This window comes from Nymphaea colorata, chromosome 4 (assembly GCF_008831285.2).
Source record: "Nymphaea colorata isolate Beijing-Zhang1983 chromosome 4, ASM883128v2, whole genome shotgun sequence".
In the NCBI taxonomy this organism is placed as follows: Eukaryota; Viridiplantae; Streptophyta; class Magnoliopsida; order Nymphaeales; family Nymphaeaceae; genus Nymphaea; species Nymphaea colorata.
The window spans coordinates 299,795-319,650 of NC_045141.1; the positions used below are offsets into that span (position 1 = coordinate 299,795).

The following is a 19,856-nucleotide window of genomic DNA, read 5'->3' on the forward strand; positions in this document are numbered from 1 at the left end:
TCTTTCGAAGATCTCAAGGCTAAGTTATTCCAACACGAAGCTAGTCGTGTTCAGCGACAGAATTTGATTCCTTCCAACAGTCACAATGTACTGATCACAGGGACACATGCATTGCAAGGGAATCGCACTCGTACTTGGATTCCTCAGGCAGGAATGGGAAGAGGGATTCTCCCAACACCACAGGGCATGAATACTACATCTGCCACATCTAGAAGGGTTCCGACTTGTTTCTATTGCAACAAGAGGGGGCATGTAAAGTCAGAATGTTGGCACAACCCACAGAACAAAAATAATCAGATTAGACGTGAGAACAAGGCAGCAGCAGGGTCAGCTTCATCATCATCTGGATCTAATGTTTCAGCAGACGTACAACAACTCCTCATGACAGCCCTGTCTAAGCTTCATTTGAAACAAAACGAGCAAGGAGAATGGTATGTGGACTCTGGAGCAGCAGCCCATGTTACTGGTGACGCAGGTAATCTCTCTAGTGCTCTCCCTTATTTAGATAAAGGCTCAGTTGTCACGGGAGATGGTTCCCATCACACAATATCACACATTGGAAATGTACAAATTTCTATGGGCTCTTCTTCGATTCCATTAAAGAATGTTCTTGTTGTTCCAAGTGTCCAGAAAAATATTATTTCAGTGTCCAAGCTTATTGATGATACTCAATCCTCTGTTGAATTCACACCCTCTTCTGTTTATGTCAAGGATGCTCGAACCAAGAAGACATTCGCTGAGGGCACTCGCAAAGGAGATATGTATGTCCTTGAAGGAGCTCCACAGATGTCAAAATCTCACCCTTCCGATTCATGTTCTCCAAGTCATAGTGAAGTCAATGTCACAGAGTATAATAAACCATCCATTTGGCATGGTCGGTTAGCTCATTGTAGTCAATCTTTTGTTCGAAGTCTTGTTGCAGACGGGCTCTTAGATAAGTCCAGTCTGAGTTCTGTCAGTGAGTCCAGCATGTGCTCGAGTTGTCATATCTGTAAGAGCCATGCCCTTCCTTTTCAATTAATAAATAAAAGAGCTCCAAAGGTTTTTGACACCATATATTCTGATGTTTGGGGGCCTGCTCCAGTTCCTTCTTCTTCTGGGAGTAGATACTATGTCATTTTTGTTGACTCATATTCCCGATATACTTGGATCCATTTCATGAAACACAAATCAGAAGTTTTTCGCCTATTCACTCAATTTCATGCCTTAGTTCAAAATAAATATTCCAGTAATATTGTGCATTTTCAATGTGATGGTGGTGGTGAATTTATTTCTAATGAATTTACTGAGTACTTACTAGATAATGGGATCACTAGACAAATTTCATGTCCGCATACACCTCAGCAAAACGGAATTGCTGAAAGGAAACATAGGCATATTGTTGAAAGTGCACTTAGCATGATGCATGAAACAGACTTACCTATGACATTGTGGACCGAGGCTTTCCATACGGCTGTACATGTTATAAATCGATTGCCATTGGCTTTGCTTGATGGAAAATCACCATTTTTTCTTTTACACCAAGAGCAGCCACGTTATGAGGAGTTGCGCGTTTTTGGATGTGTGTGCTATGTGCATGTTGATGTTTCCTTGCGAAACAAATTTCAAGATCGTGCTGTTTTATGTAGATTTATAGGGTATGCAGAAAATTACAAGGGTTATAGGTGTTACAATCCTAAAACTGGGCGTGTACATATTTCACGGCATGTTGTATTTGATGAGAACAGGTTACAGGATCCCAAGGCTACTTCTGTGACACTCAAGGACAAAAATGAAGTTTATGATACTTGGCTTCATGCTGAAATCTTAAGACAAGGGGCATCAATGTTGACTGAGCACAATGAGCAAGTTGTTAATGAGCCCGAGACATCTGTAAGTAGTTCCTTGAGCAGCACTACTTCCTTGGACAGCATGCCTTCATCTTCTCAGCCCAGTGAGCCACCTATGCATAATCGGTTCTCAGGCCTGGTGTATTCTAGGCGATCAGTTCCTACTGCAGTTCCACGCCAATCACAACGCGTGCGACATCCTATTGATAGATGGGTGAGCTATAACAGTTTTTCTTTGGATTTTCAGCTGTTTATGACAGAAGTCAGCAAAAAGGTGGAACCAACATCTTATCACAATGCGAGTAAGGAAAAATGTTGGGTTGAAGCTATGAATGAGGAAATGGCAGCCTTGCATGAATGTCAGACTTGGCAGATTGTCCCTCGTCCAGCTGATAAGAATGTTGTGGGATCCAAATGGGTTTATAAACTGAAATATAAACCAGATGGTAGCATTGATCGGTATAAAGCACGACTTGTGGCGCGCGGTTTCACTCAGCAATATGGGGAAGATTATGATGAGACATTCAGTCCAGTCATCAAGATGGGAACAATCCGTGTCATTATTTCTCTTGCAGTCTCGTATGGATGGCCTCTCTATCAGTTAGATGTCAAAAATGCTTTTCTTCATGGAATTCTTAAGGAAGAGGTATACATGGAGCAACCTCCCGGCTACACTACTCATGATTCTCAAAAATGGGTTTGCAAATTACACAAGTCTCTATATGGGTTGAAGCAAGCTTCTAGGTCATGGTTTGATCGTTTTTCTCATCACATACAACAAATTGGTTTTCTCCGAAGCTCTCTCGATCACTCTTTGTTTATCTATCGCACTGGAGAAGCTACCACCTGGTTACTTATCTATGTTGATGATATTGTTATAACTGGGAATTCTTCTTCACATATATCTTATGTTAAAGGTATGTTGAAGCAAGAGTTCAAGATGAAGGATCTGGGAGAATTACGATATTTTTTGGGTGTCGAACTTGACAGGACAAATGATAGTTTGACTCTTACACAGCACAAGTATACCCTTGATGTTTTGGATAGGGCAGGTATGACTAATTGCAAACCCATCACTACCCCCAGTGTTCTGAATACTAAGTTGACTGCATCTGATGGAACTGCTGCATATTCCACTCCCACATTCTATCGCAGCATTGTTGGTATGTTACAATACCTTACCTTTACTCGCCCAGACATAGTATATGCTGTAAATCAGATTTCTCAGTTCATGCATGCACCCACTGAAGGACATATGGATGCTGCTAAGCGGATCCTACGGTATCTCAAAGCTACTCTTGGAGATGGACTAGTCTACACCAAATGTTCCAATGTTTCTCTTGGACATAGCATATATACATATACTGATGCCGACTGGGCAGGCGATCCCGATGACCGACGATCAGTTTCAGGTTTCTGTCTCTTTCTTGATTCTAATCTCATTTGTTGGAGCAGTAAGAAGCAGCGTGCTGTTGCACGATCTAGCACTGAGGCAGAATATAGAGCAATGGCTGCAGGGACGGCTGAAGCGTCATGGTTACGTCATTTACTTGGAGAGCTCAATCTTCCTATTGTTCGGTCATCATTACTATGTGACAATCAAAGTGCGATAAAAATTGCTTTCAATCCCATTTTGCATAATCGCACCAAACATATAGAGATTGATCAACATTTCATTCGACAGAAGGTTGAAGAAGCCGAGATCTTGCCTACTTATATATCTACCAATGAACAGATAGCTGATCTTTTTACCAAAGGTCTCACAGGGCAGCATTTTTGGGATTTGAAGAACAAGTTGTGCATGATCAAATCTCATGCACAACTTGAGGGGAGCTGTTAGCGTATGGGGATCGGGTCTGAACAGACCCGATCCATTCTCCTTATATCCACACGCCTAAAGCTACTAGGCGGTGGCTCTCTTGTAATTTTTTATCTTTTTATGTACAAATCTGTTGTACCCTATTAGGGTTATTCTTTAATTAAAGATTAAGGAACGCAGGGCTAAGTTAAGCTGGCTGCTCCCTTTCCTCCATCGTCTTCTTTCATCCTCTCTTCTCAACATATCTGTTTTGCATACGGAGAGACGAGTACTTTGTGAAGATTCTTACAAAGACTTCCTTACATTCTCTGGAGATCGTCTCAGGTGGACACGTCTTGGTTCCATCAACAAAACCTTTCAGATTGTATGAACGAGGAGAGGCAATAGTTGATTTTCCCATAGCATATAATTATCTGACATGAGCTGGCCAATAGATTCTAAGACTGGTTGGCACAAGTGCAACGGGTAGCAGGTTAGCCAACAAAACAACATCTTGAGGTGAATCGATAGTTGCAGATGAGCTGGGAGATGCCATGATCCCAACGCTGGAGCATCTTCTCAATGGTGTACAAACCCGAGAATAAAAAAAAGAAAGCACACGGCTAAGGCAGCATTTGAATTCTTAGTGTACCACTTTACTAAATATTTAGGTGTGTTGCTTCCTCCGTTTTACCCTTGGATTGAGTAGAGCTGATGGCATTTAAAAATTAAAGTGTTGTCAAACTTTCCTGGAAGAACAATCAATATTAGAACTTGGACATGACTTGGAACAAGAAAAAATAGGCCAGGCAAATATGCATCAATGTTGAAAATATGAAGAGAGAGAGAGACCAGGGAAACTGGGCCATTAATTTTATTCTTTGAATAGAGATTTAGGATCCCACCGTCCCTACAAATTTTGGGAGTGGGACAAACATCTTGAGCATTGAAATTACTAGAGCTTCCTTTTCCTTATAAAAATGACTTTTCCAATTTTGATTGATTTTGCAATGTGTCATCAGAGGCCTCCCTCCTACATCCAAGTCCCTCCTTTCCTCTTTGTCTTTGGATGGTGAGTAGGTCAACTCACCTATTTCTCCTCATCCCTCAACCACCTTACAGTTAATATTGCTTTAAGTTTAGATGAAACTCTTTTAATATTTTTGAGAACGACTCATACCTTGGTGACCTTTGAGTGCTTCTTCATTAATTCATCCACCTAATTCATAGAAGACATGACATTTCCATTCCACCACTATGTTTATCTATTTTATTTTTTCTCCCATTTGCAACCAGGATAAACTATCTCCAAGATTGACTTCATGTTGTTGCATGTTGGGGACTTGCACTATGCACGCTGGCTAGGGAATCATAGGTTGTGGAAGCTATTCTTTCATATTATTTGCCATCACCATAATGGTGATCCCTCCTTTACTCTATTTTATACATTGGTGTAGTGTGAAGGGCATCACGTTTGCCATGGCCTCCGACCAATAGGTTCTACTAGGCATTAGGTACACTTGCAACAAATTGACTTAATGCATGGAATAATTGATTGAGATATCTACATGTAGCCTACCTTTGACAGTCTAGTTGTAATTGTCAAACCCGAAGAGTGTTAGGTTGTTTGGTACATACTTTTCTTTGTGGAGCCCTAAAGCCTTGGCGGTCACTTATGTGATGATATTGAAACTATTACCACCATCGATCAACACGTGTTGCATTGTCACTCCCTAACCATGCACCATGATGTGAAGAGCCTTTGCTGTGGAATTAATGGCATCTAGGTAGATCGTCATCCAAGATTATTATTGGTGCATTAATTATCACTAAATTGATTGTTTGCACCATGGCTTCAGGAGTCATGCTTGACTTCACCCTGATGTTGCTTAGCATAGTCCCTATAGCTTCTTGATGTGCAACTAACACATTCATAAGCTCCAAGACTGACAAATTTGGTGTTAGATTTAACCAGAAGGTCCTTTTTCTATGGCCTAAAAGCATTATGGCTCCTCTTCTACTTGTTTCTCTTCCTTTTTCTTCCATTGGAGACCTCTTTTAATCTTTACTGACTTAGTGTGGGAGAGGGTGCATTTGGACTGGTAAACCAGCCTGTTGATTGGTTGTTTGGCACTTGGCTGGATCTTTAAAGTTGTCAAACTTGTTGACCAAAATTGTGATATGATCAAGGGTTGGTTGCTTTCTATTCTTTGAAACTAACATAGCACGATCCTTAAAATTAGTACGTAGCTTGTTGTAATTGAAAGGAATGGTGGCGTTGCATTTCTTGGGTTCTACATATGGTTTATGCATTTTCTTGCTAGAGGTGCATTTTGACTTGGAGGAGCCATGTATCGAATGCTTAGCTTTATTAAAACATCCAAGGGTGGGAGAGATTCATAAAACAAAGGAGCAACTTTATTAAAACATTTTGCAATTAAGAGTTTACATAACATGTCAAAGGGACTCAACTTAGATAGGAGGGTGTATGGGTCACTTTCTATCACTCCTCATACACTCTAGCTATATTAGGACAACTATAAATATGGATATCAGATCCTAGGGAAAATCAACTATAACAACTAGTGAGCATATACCCTTCCACTCATTAGTCCCAAGCTCGAACCTTGCCATAGATCTTGTGCCCTAAATAGTGAAATAATCAGCTAGCTTTTGAGAAAACTATCTGGTGCATCTAGCTGAATGATATGGGATGACAAAGAATGGACAAGCAGGATGATGTCGGTCTCAAATAAGAGTAACCGGATTTCTAGGTTATCTTGCTTGAAGTAATGCCACACTAATTCATTGATCATATCTTCAGTCATTTGCATATAAGCATGTAGAGAAAGCAGTTATCCCATATAGCTAGAAATTGGTCAGTTTATGTGAATGGGATGACAAAGAATGGACAAGCAGTCATTTGCATATAAGTTGGTCAGTTTTGTGATCATCTAGTTTTACATATTGCACAAATTGCATACATAGATAAAACAAGGAAAAAAAACAAGATCAAACCATATTATCTTCAATTTTGGAGTGAAACTAACACTAACCAACCTTTTCCCTCCTTTCTCCTCCTTCTACAGATTCGCTTATGCTCCTCCTTCACTTTGCCATTTGTCTGACTTGAGGATTATTTTCAGGCTGTCAATGGTGATATCGGTCGTTGGTGGGAAGCTAGGTCACCGGTGGGTAGTTGTGTTGCTGCTAGTGGGCAGTTATGTCATAGGTAGTGCCTCCGATAAATAAGAAAGAGAGAAAAGAGAAAAAGAACAAGCAGAAAAGGAGAAAGGGTGGATTGGCAAGGGAAAATATGGGTTGCCATGTATTGACGGGAAGAAAATATTGTCATTAGAAAATCAACTTACACTGATGGTAACAAGGAACTGTGGGTATATCATCATGGAACACTAACAGTATTTGCAAACCGTCAATATTGGGCTACATAAATGCTGTTGAGAAGTTTTTCCTTCAAGAGAAAATATGATTTACTAACAAGGTCCATAGTCCATCATAAAATATCTTTATTAGTAATATTTTCATTTTGTACTGTCGCTACAAAAAAATTTAGGCATTCATAATGGCTGGAACATGTCGGTGAATCATGGCAACACGTCGGTAAAGATTTTACCGACATTTATAGTGTTGGTAAAAAACGTCATTGAGACAATGCTCGGTGCATCGGTGCATGTTACCATCACGTAGGTAAACATTGGTTATTATGACATCCAAGCACATATGTAATAGTCTGTTTTTCGCTACATCTAAGTAAACATCGGTAAAATTTTATACTGACACTTGTCCTAGACATTAGTAAATTTTTAACTGACGGCCACTAAATGTCGCTTGAATTGGAGGACAAACTGGACTGAGAAGGATTAACACCAAGCCCCATTATTTGTACTCTACCATGTATCTCTTGTCCCATCGCCCTTGGTTAGACGTCATTACTTCCTGGTATATCATGTGTCTCTTCAAGCACCATTTGGAGTTGGTCTTTTAGTTGAACCCACAATATATGAAAGCATGTAATTATTTGAGTATATGTTATCATATATGCTGTTGAGATACAAAAATGTAATTGCACCATTCTTGAATGTTTTCGTTAACTGATTTTATAATATACATTCATGTAAAATTCTTCTCTCCCCATGATATTCTGAACAAACATACGTTTGTACAAAGTCATTACATATGACGTGGTTGATGACAACGTTATTGTATCTTACACAAGGACATGTCATTCTTCCATTCACTATCGCATTATGTGCGATAACACAGTAAAAAAGTTGTTTCACATCTGTTACATATTTTAGATTGTCTTTTTTTTTTTTGTAATCCAAGTTTGATTATTCATCTTTTAATAAACTTGTACAATCAACTTCAATATGATCAACTCCCTATTTTGTGGATGTTATATTTTAACCATTTGGTTTCCTATTCATGCATATGAATACTTGTTGATAGCTTGTCACACAATCTTTCAAATAAACACCTAAATAGTTTATTTTGATTATTCTATGTCTTTCAAATTACTTCATAAAGTGACACATTTAACATATATGTGCAATACAAACATCATTTTTTCCCCTACTCAAAATTCATTAACAAAAGTTTGATTACACCATTCAGCAATAAAATATGCTATATAATTTATGAACAATCATACAATCCAAGCGATTCAACAAAATTATAAGTTTTCAGTCGTTCAAACCATTGGTCGAACACTTGGTGAGTGGTTAGAAAGGCTCAGGACCGGAAACATACAAACATCCAAAAACACATTCAAGTAATAACCAATCAAACTAATATTTTGCAAACAAGTATATATATAGTTAAATTAGACATGGTCAAAAATTGATGGCAGAATCCAACAAGAAAAATTATTGGAGAAATTTTAGGGTTTTTGTGTTGAGATTTTATGCAATTAATATATCAAATTGAAGGTACTAAGCTCAACAAATATTCTTTCAAAATTTCACAGCCAAAAGAAACTGAAAAATGACGTTATCCCTCTAGAAATATTCATATATACCCTATAAGCATGTTATAACAAAAAACGATGAAGAACACCTCCACTCACTGGAAAATGGCTGGAAAATCACCTGAAGGGGTTGAAGAAAGGAGAAGTAGCGTTCGGGTGGAGGTAGAGGGAAGGGTTTTATCGATGCATCAGGTTGTGTTGGTAAAAACGTACGTAAAAACCTCGGTGATATTAATGCGGTAAAGGTTTTACCGATGTCCATAGTCAAGATGTCAATGAAAGTCAAGATTTCCTGACGTGTGCGATAAACGTGGGTAATTCTTTGTTGAGAAAAACTTTCATCGATGCGAAAGTGGTCACATATGTCAGTAAATTTGGCTTTTTTCAGTAATTCTAACGATGTCTGAAATAGGAGGTCGATAAAACTGGCTTTCTTTCGGTACTTTCACCGATCTTTAGAATGGGACATCAGTAAAAGTTACCGATGTATCTCTGAACCTCAATGAAAATTCATATTCACCAACATTTGTCTTAGAATAGCAGCAAAAGTCGATGTTCACTAACGTGAGATTTTTTACGCTTCTGTAAATCAATATTTTTTTGTAGTGTGTCAATACTGTCCTTTTTTGTAGTGTATGGTAATATGAATGTGTCAATAATGTGCTCTTTATTTAGAGATGGGCATCATGCTCGCCGCCTAGCCCAGCCTGGCTTGGATTGGGCCATAGCCCTAGTTTGACGTGGCTGCCTCAAACCTGGGCCCGAGAACTGGTCCGATGAAAATAAAGTATTTAAATATCATTTAATATGTAAATATAATTAATTATAACAAAATATATATTGAAACAAAATAGTTTTAAAAAATAAGTTATCAAACTGATTTAAGTCGGCCGAACCTAGTAAACATCCAGTTTTAAAACTGATCCCGAGTCGGCCAGGCTCTACGCCCACCTCTACCTTGACCGGTTTGGCGTGCATTTGTATTTTGCGGGAGATTCAAGTCGGCCCAACTTCATAACTTATCAATATCATTCAGGGCTAGCATCCAATTTTAAGGCTGAGTCCGAGTCGGCCAGCCCTACGCGCACCCCCTACTCTTGTTGACTCTTTCAACGGTTTAGCGTCCATTTTTATTTTGCGGGATGTAAAGCCGTGCCACCGCTCCTCGAGTGAGCCGTCGGTCCAAAAACGAAAAAAAAAAGAAAAAGAAAGATCGCGCCATCGATCCCCGGGTGGCTGTGACAACCCTATAAAGACTCGTTGTGCCGCGAGTCGCGACTATCTTTCCTCCGTTTTGAAGTTTTGAACGTCCATTCCGCCTTCACGAGCTCTCACCCTCCCTCTCCTCTCTCGCAACTTGGGGGAGATCCTGAGTCGCCCATGAACCCCATTCTCCCTCCCTCGAGCGGAAGGGAGCTCTCCGATCCCCCGTCCGACGGCATCTCCAATCTCCGATTCTCCAACCACAGTGATCACCTCCTCGTATCCTCGTGGGATAGCGTGCGGTTTCCTCATCTTCTTTTCTTCGTCTCCTTTCCTGATTATCGGTTTTCAGCTTCTGTGCATAATTCTTGTTGTTCTTGTTGTAATTAGAGTGTTCGGTTATACGATGCGAGTGCGAATGTACTGAGGGGGAAGTTTCTTCACAAGAAGCCAGTGTTGGATTGCTGCTTCCACGATGATTCTTCCGGGTTCACTGCCGGTGCTGATCATACGGTTCGGAGGTGCAGTTTTCGGATACTCCTAACTACTCTCGTCTTGTGTAATTTCAATCCGTTTTAGGGTTTTATCAGCGCGATTGTAGCGACTAGCTGTTTCGGAAAATTAGGGTCGGATCGTTTATGAAGTCAATAACTGCACGTAATTTCTCTGGGCACAAGCGTAGTGCCTTTTCTTGAACCCACACTTTTGTTGGAGACATCTTGTCTCCTTTTTATTATTATATTTTTGGCTTTCTTTGTGAAAATTTACATTATGTGATTTTCTAGTTACTGTTGCATAAGTTGGCGTTGCATTCATTTTCATATTTTGCAAAAATAGGTTCTATAAATTTTCAGTTTAACTTAAATTTTTGAAGCGCTAGGTCTTTTAAAGGCCAAGCCACCTACCTCCAGATTAGCTTTTGATAATTTAGTCGATCCCAGGGAGTCAAGCGGGTTGAAAAACTTCTTAACATTTTGCATGTTTGGAAAAGGGTTCCGTGACTGTCTACTTATTTCTGCTGTCATGCAAGGAAAGTCTGATTTCGGATGGGATTACTTTATATTACTCCGAGTCATCACGCTTCCATAATTGAGTATTTTTAGTTGTTTATTATTTTCATCCGGGTGTATGTATGAAGACTGAAGCTATAAACTGAATGGTGACAATCATTTTGATGCTGTGGAGATAGTCAGAAAGGTCCTGGATTCAAATATAAAGTTCGTTTGCTCACAAATAGGGTTAATGTCAAGTTGCAGTTAAATTTGCCAGTTAAAGTCCCTGGTGTATGGTTTCAGTTGGGTGTGTTCCCTTGGATGGAGCAAAAGTCTTACAATATCTAGGTTGAAATAGGGTGTTGACTTGCATTTTATATATACATAAACATAGACATGCAGGGAGAAAGGAAGCAACTTGCTTAGTGCTTTCAAGGCATTTCCTTTCCTGCCTACACCTTAGATTTGTGATGCCAAAGAAACGAAATGTCCATGAGTTCAATATGTAGTCTTCTCCATGAATCTTCCAATAATCATGAAGTAGAACTTTGCAATTTTAAATTGTCTTGTTTGTTACTTAATACTTAATAGCATAGTCACAAAAAATGCATTATTTTTGAAAAAAATGCGAGAAAATGAAATGCAGTTAAAACTTAAAAAAACGTGTTTTTTTGAAAAAAAACATGAAAGATGAAAAAAACACGTTTTTTTGCGTTTTTTTCACTTTTTTCATTTTTTTAATGCCAAACAGTTTTTTTTTTCATTTTCTAGTTTTTATTTGTTGCAAATCTACTTATCTTTTGATGTTTGTGTTATTATTTTTTCACTTATTTTTATTTTTCCTTATCTTTTTTTAAATACTGGTTTTTCCCCTTCTTTTCAAGTCTGCCATATTATACCAGAGAAAAACGTTGCCGTTTAAAACTTTGAGATGTTATTTGTGACTATGCTTAATAGTACATGTACCATGCTCTTAGTGCCATAGTTAATGACTTTTTATTGGTGTTTGGAAAAAGAGAATCTAAATGTATCTACTCCGTAATTGCTACGGTATGAAAAAATGATATAAGAAATGAAGGCTGGCAAGTGAGCTATGTCCATAAAATAATTATATCGGAAGAACATATGAGGAAAAATTGTTGTGGAGACACACAACATGTAAATGAATACATTGAATAGAGAGCAGCAAGCTATGATTGATAAGAAAGCAAGTGTAAGAATGTTAGAGTTCCAATCAGAATGGTCAATTGCTGATTATGACTTATCCAGATTATTAAAGAATTTGAATAAAATTTGGGTTATGTATTGTTGAATGCAAGTCCAAATATATATTCTAGTACCATTATCCAGCAAAAATGGTAATTTCTTTTTCCATGCAAAAACATCATTAGGTCAGGCACTCTGTGAAACTCCGCCAAGTCAGCCAACTTGGTGACTCAGCTTTCATATGGTTTGAAAAAAAGAAAAGAATAATCTAGAAGTTAAAAACTAGGAGTGTGTCATGGCCTCATGGGATGATCTGTTGAATTTTGAGAGAGATCAGCTTAGCTAGAGGTTAGTCTTTATATATATATAATGTATGTGTATAACTGTGTATCATTGTCACAAATGTCGTTTTTGGGTATATAATGGCAAGGTTTTTCTCGAGTAAATGACAAAGTTGTTTTTTTTTTTTGGAAAAATCTTGGCAAATTTTAAGAAAGTTAAAAAAATAAAAAAATATGAAAATAAAAATATGGTAATTAAAAATGTAAAAAATCTGAAAAAATACTCAAGAATAAAAAAATGAAAATAAAATACATTTTTTTTGCGTTTTTCTCATTTTGGCTTTTTTTTATCGAAAAATGTATTTTTCTTGTTTTTTTGGCTGACTTGTTTTTAACCTTTTTTTTGCATTTTTTAAAATAAAATGTGTTTTCTGGTACAATGGTGTATATACAAAAAATTACAAATATACTACCTAAACGATATTTATATGTATATTGTATAATATATAAACTCCTAAATTTTCACTTTTTACATACAATGATGCACATATATATGCTAAGAATATATATTTTAGTAAACATATTACAAAAAGTGGGCTTGCATATGTACATATACCTTGTTGTACGTAATATACATGAGATATTAGTGTTATAACAAAATGAAAAACAGTACTCTCTATTTCCCTTGTATGTATGCAAAGATGAAGTTGCCAAAACTAGGCGGCAACGCTTTGTTGACCTAGTGAGTCATGAGTCAATCCACTCCTAGTTGAGTCTCAAGTCTCAGGGGTTTAGACCTTCCGGTCAGGTATTAATCCAAATTCACAATGTATCTGGATGTGAAAATTTGTGTTGATCCAATGCCAGTTTGTTTAAAATTCCAAATAGATAAATCTGAAACCAATTTGGATGCACTTATTAATCTCCCCTCTAATAAAGTCTCCTTATTTGAGGCAAATGCTCACTGTGCTTGATATCATTCTTTCAGGTATGTGTTCAATGCAGGCAAGGAAGACATTTTGGGGAAACACGACGGTCCTGTACGTTGTGTTGAATATTCTTATGCTGCAGGTTGTTTCTTATGATTGCTTAAATGCCTACATTCAAATATATGTCTTCTCTTACTTCATTCTTATGTGTTGATCTGTTTCCTTAATTCTTGTATATGTGGAATTTGTGTGCTGATTAAAATATAACATTTGAATAACTAGGTACCAGTATAATGGTTGTTCAACAGGACTGGCTGTTGATTGTTCCGTTCCACTAGCAATTAATGCAGCTGTGTGGTTATTTGATTTTGTTTTTTAACTTTTCAGAGAAATATGCCAATAATGCATGTATCTTGTTTTTTTATTTCTATACAGAGTCTATTTTACTTCAAATCTTTAATTGATAGGCTCTTTCATTGTTCAGCTCTTGTTCATTATAGCATTACAGATTGCTTAATTACTGTCCATGGAGTCAAATCAGAAAAACTATTCAAAATTCTTTTACTAGTAGGTATATGCAGGAGCCAAGCTTGATTAAGCAAAGCCTGACATAGAAATCTTCCACTTGAGCTTTTGAGCGAAGCTACATATCAGCTTCTCTGTTCAATCCGAGCTTGACCATTACTAAATTGGCTCAGTGAAGCTGGACCAATGCTTGAGATAGAAATATTTAGTTTTTGAATTAGTATTGGTGAAGTGGCAAAATTATAAGTTGAATGCTTGTTTTCTCATCTACGACTGGAGAAGGATGCCTGACAGACCAATAGTATTAGTTCTAACAAAAAGCGAAACAATAACATATGTAAGCATAGATTAGAATGCCAGATGAGCTTATTAAGTCTTAATTGAGATTAGCTTGCTACAAAATGGAGCTTGACTTGCCAACATATAACTCGAGCTCAGGTGACCTAAGTTGGAACTTGGGTTCAGCAGCTTTAGCTCATCATGGCTTTTCCATGTATTCTAATTTTTAATAATATCTTCTCCACTTGGATATTTTGAAGCTATAAATCTGATCTACCATTTATACTGCAAGTTTTCTTCTGTTTCTCTATTTCTAAGTCCTTTCATTTTTAATGCCTAGTGAACTGGGTACTTGAGTAGGCAATACAAGGTCTCTACATATGATGATGTGATTCTTTTCTCTTCAATAAGTAAACTTGCTTTTAATGGTGTTTATTGTATTTCTTTGACTCGATTCTTCTTTATTAGAGCCTTAGGGTTTTGGTGCCAAAACATGGGTGTGTGTGTGTGTGTGTGTACCTGATGCGACCAGCCCTTGTAGCTGCTAAAATATTCGTCCAAGTTGCAGTCTCTTCCCAAGATCTATTGGGGATGATTCGCCGAAGGAAAGGGAAATATAGGGGATACAAAATTTCAAACCCAGTCAGACAGCTCCCCTGACTAAAATGAGTCCCTAGGACTGGAATACAAGTAAGTTCGCCCTTCCCAAAGTTTCAGCCTACTACAAACAAGAGTGGCATGTGAGGCTTGTACAACCGATAGCGATACAAGGTGAGCACTCTCTCACTCATTCAAGCATCCACAACCATACAGTCATTCATTCAACACACCATACAGATACAAGCCTAGGTTCGTGCAAACCACGCCCTTAGTCACCCCTAGGTAAGCTGTGCTATCCGGGACTGTCTTTGGCAAGAGGTGCTGCCGAGGAGTCCACTGCCGATTGCAATTGGCAATACCGGCTGAAACAAATACTACCTCCCCGTGTCTATAGAGGGGTTAGGCCTCACCTGCCGGAGCCGCGTCCGGCGTCCCCACGATGCCAATAAGAAGCTGAGCTAAAACCAGGGATCAAATCCCCTCAGCTTATTCAGCAACAAGATCTCCAATGGCTGATAAGAATAGAGCCGTCTCCCATGCGCAGGCCTCTTTGTGTTCAAGACAAACACAAGCAAATTACTGTTCTTATTAAACAGCAAAATCAGAATTGAGTGGAGGAGGTGCGCCACCCAAACAACAAACAACCCCAAATCTGTGATGAATGTTGGGGGAAGCTATCTTCGGATTGGCGCCGAAGATCGCCCTTCTCCTCCTTACAGCTAAAGGACTGGATCGTCGCCCTTCGCGGGCCTGCTATCTCCTGTGACTGAACACTTCCAGCAGAAAGGAAGCAGTCACTGTAATAGAACAGAAAAGGTCAAGTGATTCCAGAAGTTGAGTCACTTCACTAGAGCTTCGTGTAACCCCTAATATCAATGGATGAATTCGGGGGATGCTAGCGTCGAATTGGCGACGACGCACGCCTCTTCAAGACAGTTTCTCAGCTGCAAAGTTGAGCTCCAACAGGTTCTGGTCTCTCGCCTGGTTCAGCTGGACAGCAGCTTACAGAAGAACATCAGTCACTGCAAGGGATAACATGCTGTAATTCGAAGACTCCAGAGGGTTAGGATTAGGAGTGTCACCGAAGTTCAAAAGAGCCCCTGTTGATTAATAAAAGGGGGAAGCAGGTGCCCCGTTAAGCGCCGGCAGCGCGCTCTTCCAGCTGCAGAGTTCTTCTCAGAAACAGGTTCTCTTACAGTAGCTTCCTGTTGGAATTCTAGCTCTGGAAATGGCAAATTATCAGAGCACAGATAGTTCTAACGTAAATCCACAACTTAGAGTCATGGAGAATGCACCAGAGATCAAGAGAAAACCCAAGACTGAAATCAGAATCGGGGAGACAAGCAGGAATGCCTCCCGCAGGTGTGCATTCAGCTTCCAGACCAGCGATCAGTCAAAAAATCATAATTCTTCAAGCAGCGCTCCAAAAATGCTGAAATTTGGTCCGAGGATTGCCAACAAGTATAAGAATAGACGCCCTTGAGCTCAGGTCCAATGGTGCTTCAAAGTAGGATCGCGCCCTCCCTGATTGCCCGCCTGGTTCTGCCTGAAACAGCTTGTCGCAAGGCTCAGGCGACGTTTTGGAATTAGTCGCCTTCAAAAATTCATCAAAATTCAACCATAGCTCGGATTGCACTGAAATTTGGACTGTAGTTAACCAAGATGTTGAAGACTGAATGCCCAAAATTTCAGCCTCAAATCTTGCCCCAGTGAAAAGGGGGAAAACACCTCAAATTTCTGGTATCGCCAGGCACAGCTCCACCGATTTTCTCAATCACCACCGCAGTTCCGTTTTGCTCCAGTGGACTGGCCAAATCAACTCCGATTGCGCTCAAATTTTGCCAGATTGTTCCTCTTTTAATTACGAATCCAATGGATCCATTGCCGTCCTCTGATCCGATTCTGGTCGCTGGAAATTCACTTCTGATCAGGGAGTTCTGTCATTGCTGTTTCGGAACCTATGACCTGTCTTCTTCACTCAGCAGCTCAATCTGTTGGAATAAACTCCTCCATAGCTCGACGCAGATGCAATTTCAGCAATTATAAAAACAATGCGTCAGATTAGAATCGATTTAGCCGAAGGATTAGTCGATCTAAGTCAGACGTTAGGCGATCTGCTGTCAGCAGCAGACGGTCTCGCCAAGACTCGTCAGCACCTCTCCTCCGAGCCGAATCCTTCGATCTCAGTCAGTGCAGATCGATCTACTCTTCTCGTTAGACGAGTTAGACTCGAATCGATTGGAGCATCAGCATCCTCACGTTCTTTGATCGGATCAATAGGAAAGTCTCGCTGTAATTCATCCACGGAGAAGGATGACTTACCGACTGAGAAATTCCTCCGGTCATCTGGTTTACATATCAGAAATCTCTCGGTTGAGTGTGAAGATCACTGCTCGTCTGATTGTTGTTCTTCCTCCGAAATCAGCCTCCATATGTCCCTGGGATTAGAATCATCTGCACTATGATTGTGTTTAGAAAGATGGAGAAGGAGAGGGAACAAAAGAGAACGAGAAAAGAGAGAGAGGGAAAGAACTTTCTTATTCATTGCTTACCCTAATCTCTTATTTAAAGAGAGAATAAGGGTCGGCTAGAGTCTTTACACAAGAGAGACAAATAAAGATATAAATGACTGAAAAAGACTAACTTTTAAATAATCAGATAACTACCACACTTAAATATAAACTTTCTAATTTCAACACTCCCCCTCAAGCTGGAGCATAAATATCAATCATGCTCAGCTTGTTACAACATCTAGAGAAATCACCAATAGGAAGAGCCTTAGTAAACATATCTGCCGCCTGATCTTCAGAAGCTACATGAATTGTAGACACAACACCTCCTTGTATAAGATCCTGAACATAATGACAATCGACCTCTATGTGCTTTGTTTTCTCATGAAATATTGGATTATTTGCAATGTAAGTGGCAGCCTTGTTATCACAGTACATTTTCATAGGAAGAGGAACCTGAATACTCATATTTGTCAGCATAGACTTAACCCAAGTCATCTCAGTAGCCGTTTGAGCCATTGCTCTATATTCAGATTCTGCACTTGATCTCGAAACTACATTTTGTTTCTTGCTTCTCCATGATATTAGGTTGCCCCCAACAAAGATACAGAAGCTTGTGGTGGATTTCCTGTTGTCAACAGACCCTGCATAGTCAGCATCACTATAAGCAACAATTTCTAGAGATTCTCCTTTCTTGAAAAAGAGGCCCCTGCCCGGGGATGACTTTGGGTATTTCAAAACCATCAATGCAACATCCCAATGGACTTTTCTAGGATTTTCCATAAACTGACTTAGTTTCCCAACAACAAAGCTAATGTCTAGTCTAGTCATAGTGACATACAGAAGCTTGCCAATAAGAGACCTGTAAGATCGTGAATCCACTAGTTCCGATTGATCATCATGAAGATGAAGACGTGGATTCATCGGAAGATCGCTTGGCTCCTAACATCCCTGTATCCTGCAGTAGGTCAAGTACATATTTCCTCTGGGACAACACTACACCTTCTTTGTTATGAGCAATCTCAATCCCAAGAAAATATCGCAAGTGACCAAGATCTTTCGTGACAAAGTGCTTCTGAAGGAATGCCTTTGTGACCGAAATTTTTTTTATCACAATCACCTGTCAAGATAATGTCATCAACATAAACTACCATAACAACTATACCTTTGGAGGTCTTCTTGATGAATAGAGAATGGTCCAAAGGAGATCTCTCAAATCCACACTGTGAAACGACCTCAGATAATTTGTGAAACCATGCCCTAGGACTTTGTTTAAGTCCATAAATTGCCTTCTTCAGACGACACACTTTTCTACACTCCCCCTGTTGCCTGAAGAAGACGAGAAAGGAGAGGAAGAAGAAGAAGAAGAGGAGAAAGGAGAGAAAGAAGTCTGACGGTCACCAAAGAGGAGGTCGCCGGAAGTCTGCCAGTCGCCGGCAGCCTGAAGGGATCACGCCGCTGGCTCTGATACCATGTTCAGAAAGATGGAGAAAGAGAGGAAGCAAAAGAGAACGAGAAGAGAGTGAGAGAGAAAGAATTTTCTTATTCATTGCTTACCCTAATCTCTTATTTAAAGAGAGAATAAGGGTCGGCTAGAGTCTTTACATAAGAGAGACAAATAAAGATATAAATGACTGAAGAAAACTCTAACTTTTAAATAATCAGAAAACTACCACACTTAAATATAAACTTTCTAATTTCAACAGATTGGATTGCGCGTCTGCAACAAAATTCGGCGTCTGCAGTTCCGGTAGCGAGTCCCGCCATCGCTTCTCTGGTTCTACAGGCGATCACTCTCTTCCGATAGAGTCTCCTTCGTCGGGCAAGGTTTTGGCGCCACAGTTCTAGCGGCAGAAATCTCCACGTGGGAGAACAAAGTTCAATTTCATTAATTCTAAAAATTCCATACAATTTGGGTCGTAGTCTCCAGCTTTATACTGCTGGATAGTCCCGGGTCAAAGCCCGTTGTCTCTATTCGAGACATGTAAAACAAAAAACCGAAACACAAAGCTAAAAGAAAACAATGAATCGGTCTGGGTTGGTCCCAGCCGTGACGCGCTGAGGTTGGCCTGAGCTCCTCTTTGCTGGTCCTGACCGAGCTGCTCATTTGGCTGCGTCCAGTTTGCCTTGGTCTTTCTCTCTAAGCTGTTGCAGTCCTCTTCGGTCTTCATCTGACAACCTTGGACCAGTCTGCCACTACCATGCTGCTGAACACTGTCCTCATGACGGATCCCACCTGCACCTAGACTCTTCTCAGCTGACTGAACCCTGTCCGCACCCAACTCAGACTCCTCAAGCTCAACCTTAGCTGTAATTGGTCTGCTGCAACCTGTCTTAGACTTCAAGTTAACCTCACAACAAATAACATCAGCTGCATCAGCCAAGCAGCTCTCCTCACGCCCTTTGCCCTGCGCGCCATTGATATCTCCTACGCGTTTAGGCTCCCTTTGCTCAGGTCGGCCCATCCGTAGCTGCACCATAGGGAGATTAACCTCACAACACCTGTGACATACCCCTTCAGGTATCCGGTGTGTCTCTCGCTCTAATTCGGCCATGACTGCGACTGTGGCCCGAGCATCACGAGCTCCCTCAACAGCCTCCTCGGCTGCACTTGGCGGCACACCAAGTAGGTGTGTATCAGTACCTGACCCTAACAAGTGCTTCATATATATATATATATATATAGATAATGTTCAACATAAAATATTGGGCAATGG

The 19,856-nt window shown here is 39.7% G+C and overlaps 1 protein-coding gene across 1 annotated transcript in view; it reads left to right on the forward strand.

Annotated features, from left to right (window-relative positions):
• Positions 1-9,881: 9,881 nt before the first annotated feature.
• LOC116253672 (mitotic checkpoint protein BUB3.1) overlaps positions 9,882-19,856 on the forward strand; it is a 33,466-nt gene continuing 23,491 nt past the window's right edge. Inside the window, exons 1-3 of the mRNA XM_031628608.2 lie at positions 9,882-10,114; positions 10,208-10,338; positions 13,285-13,367. Of these exons, the coding sequence (XP_031484468.1) occupies positions 9,995-10,114; positions 10,208-10,338; positions 13,285-13,367 (334 nt within the window). The 5' untranslated portion in view covers positions 9,882-9,994. The remainder of the gene's footprint in view (positions 10,115-10,207; positions 10,339-13,284; positions 13,368-19,856) is intronic.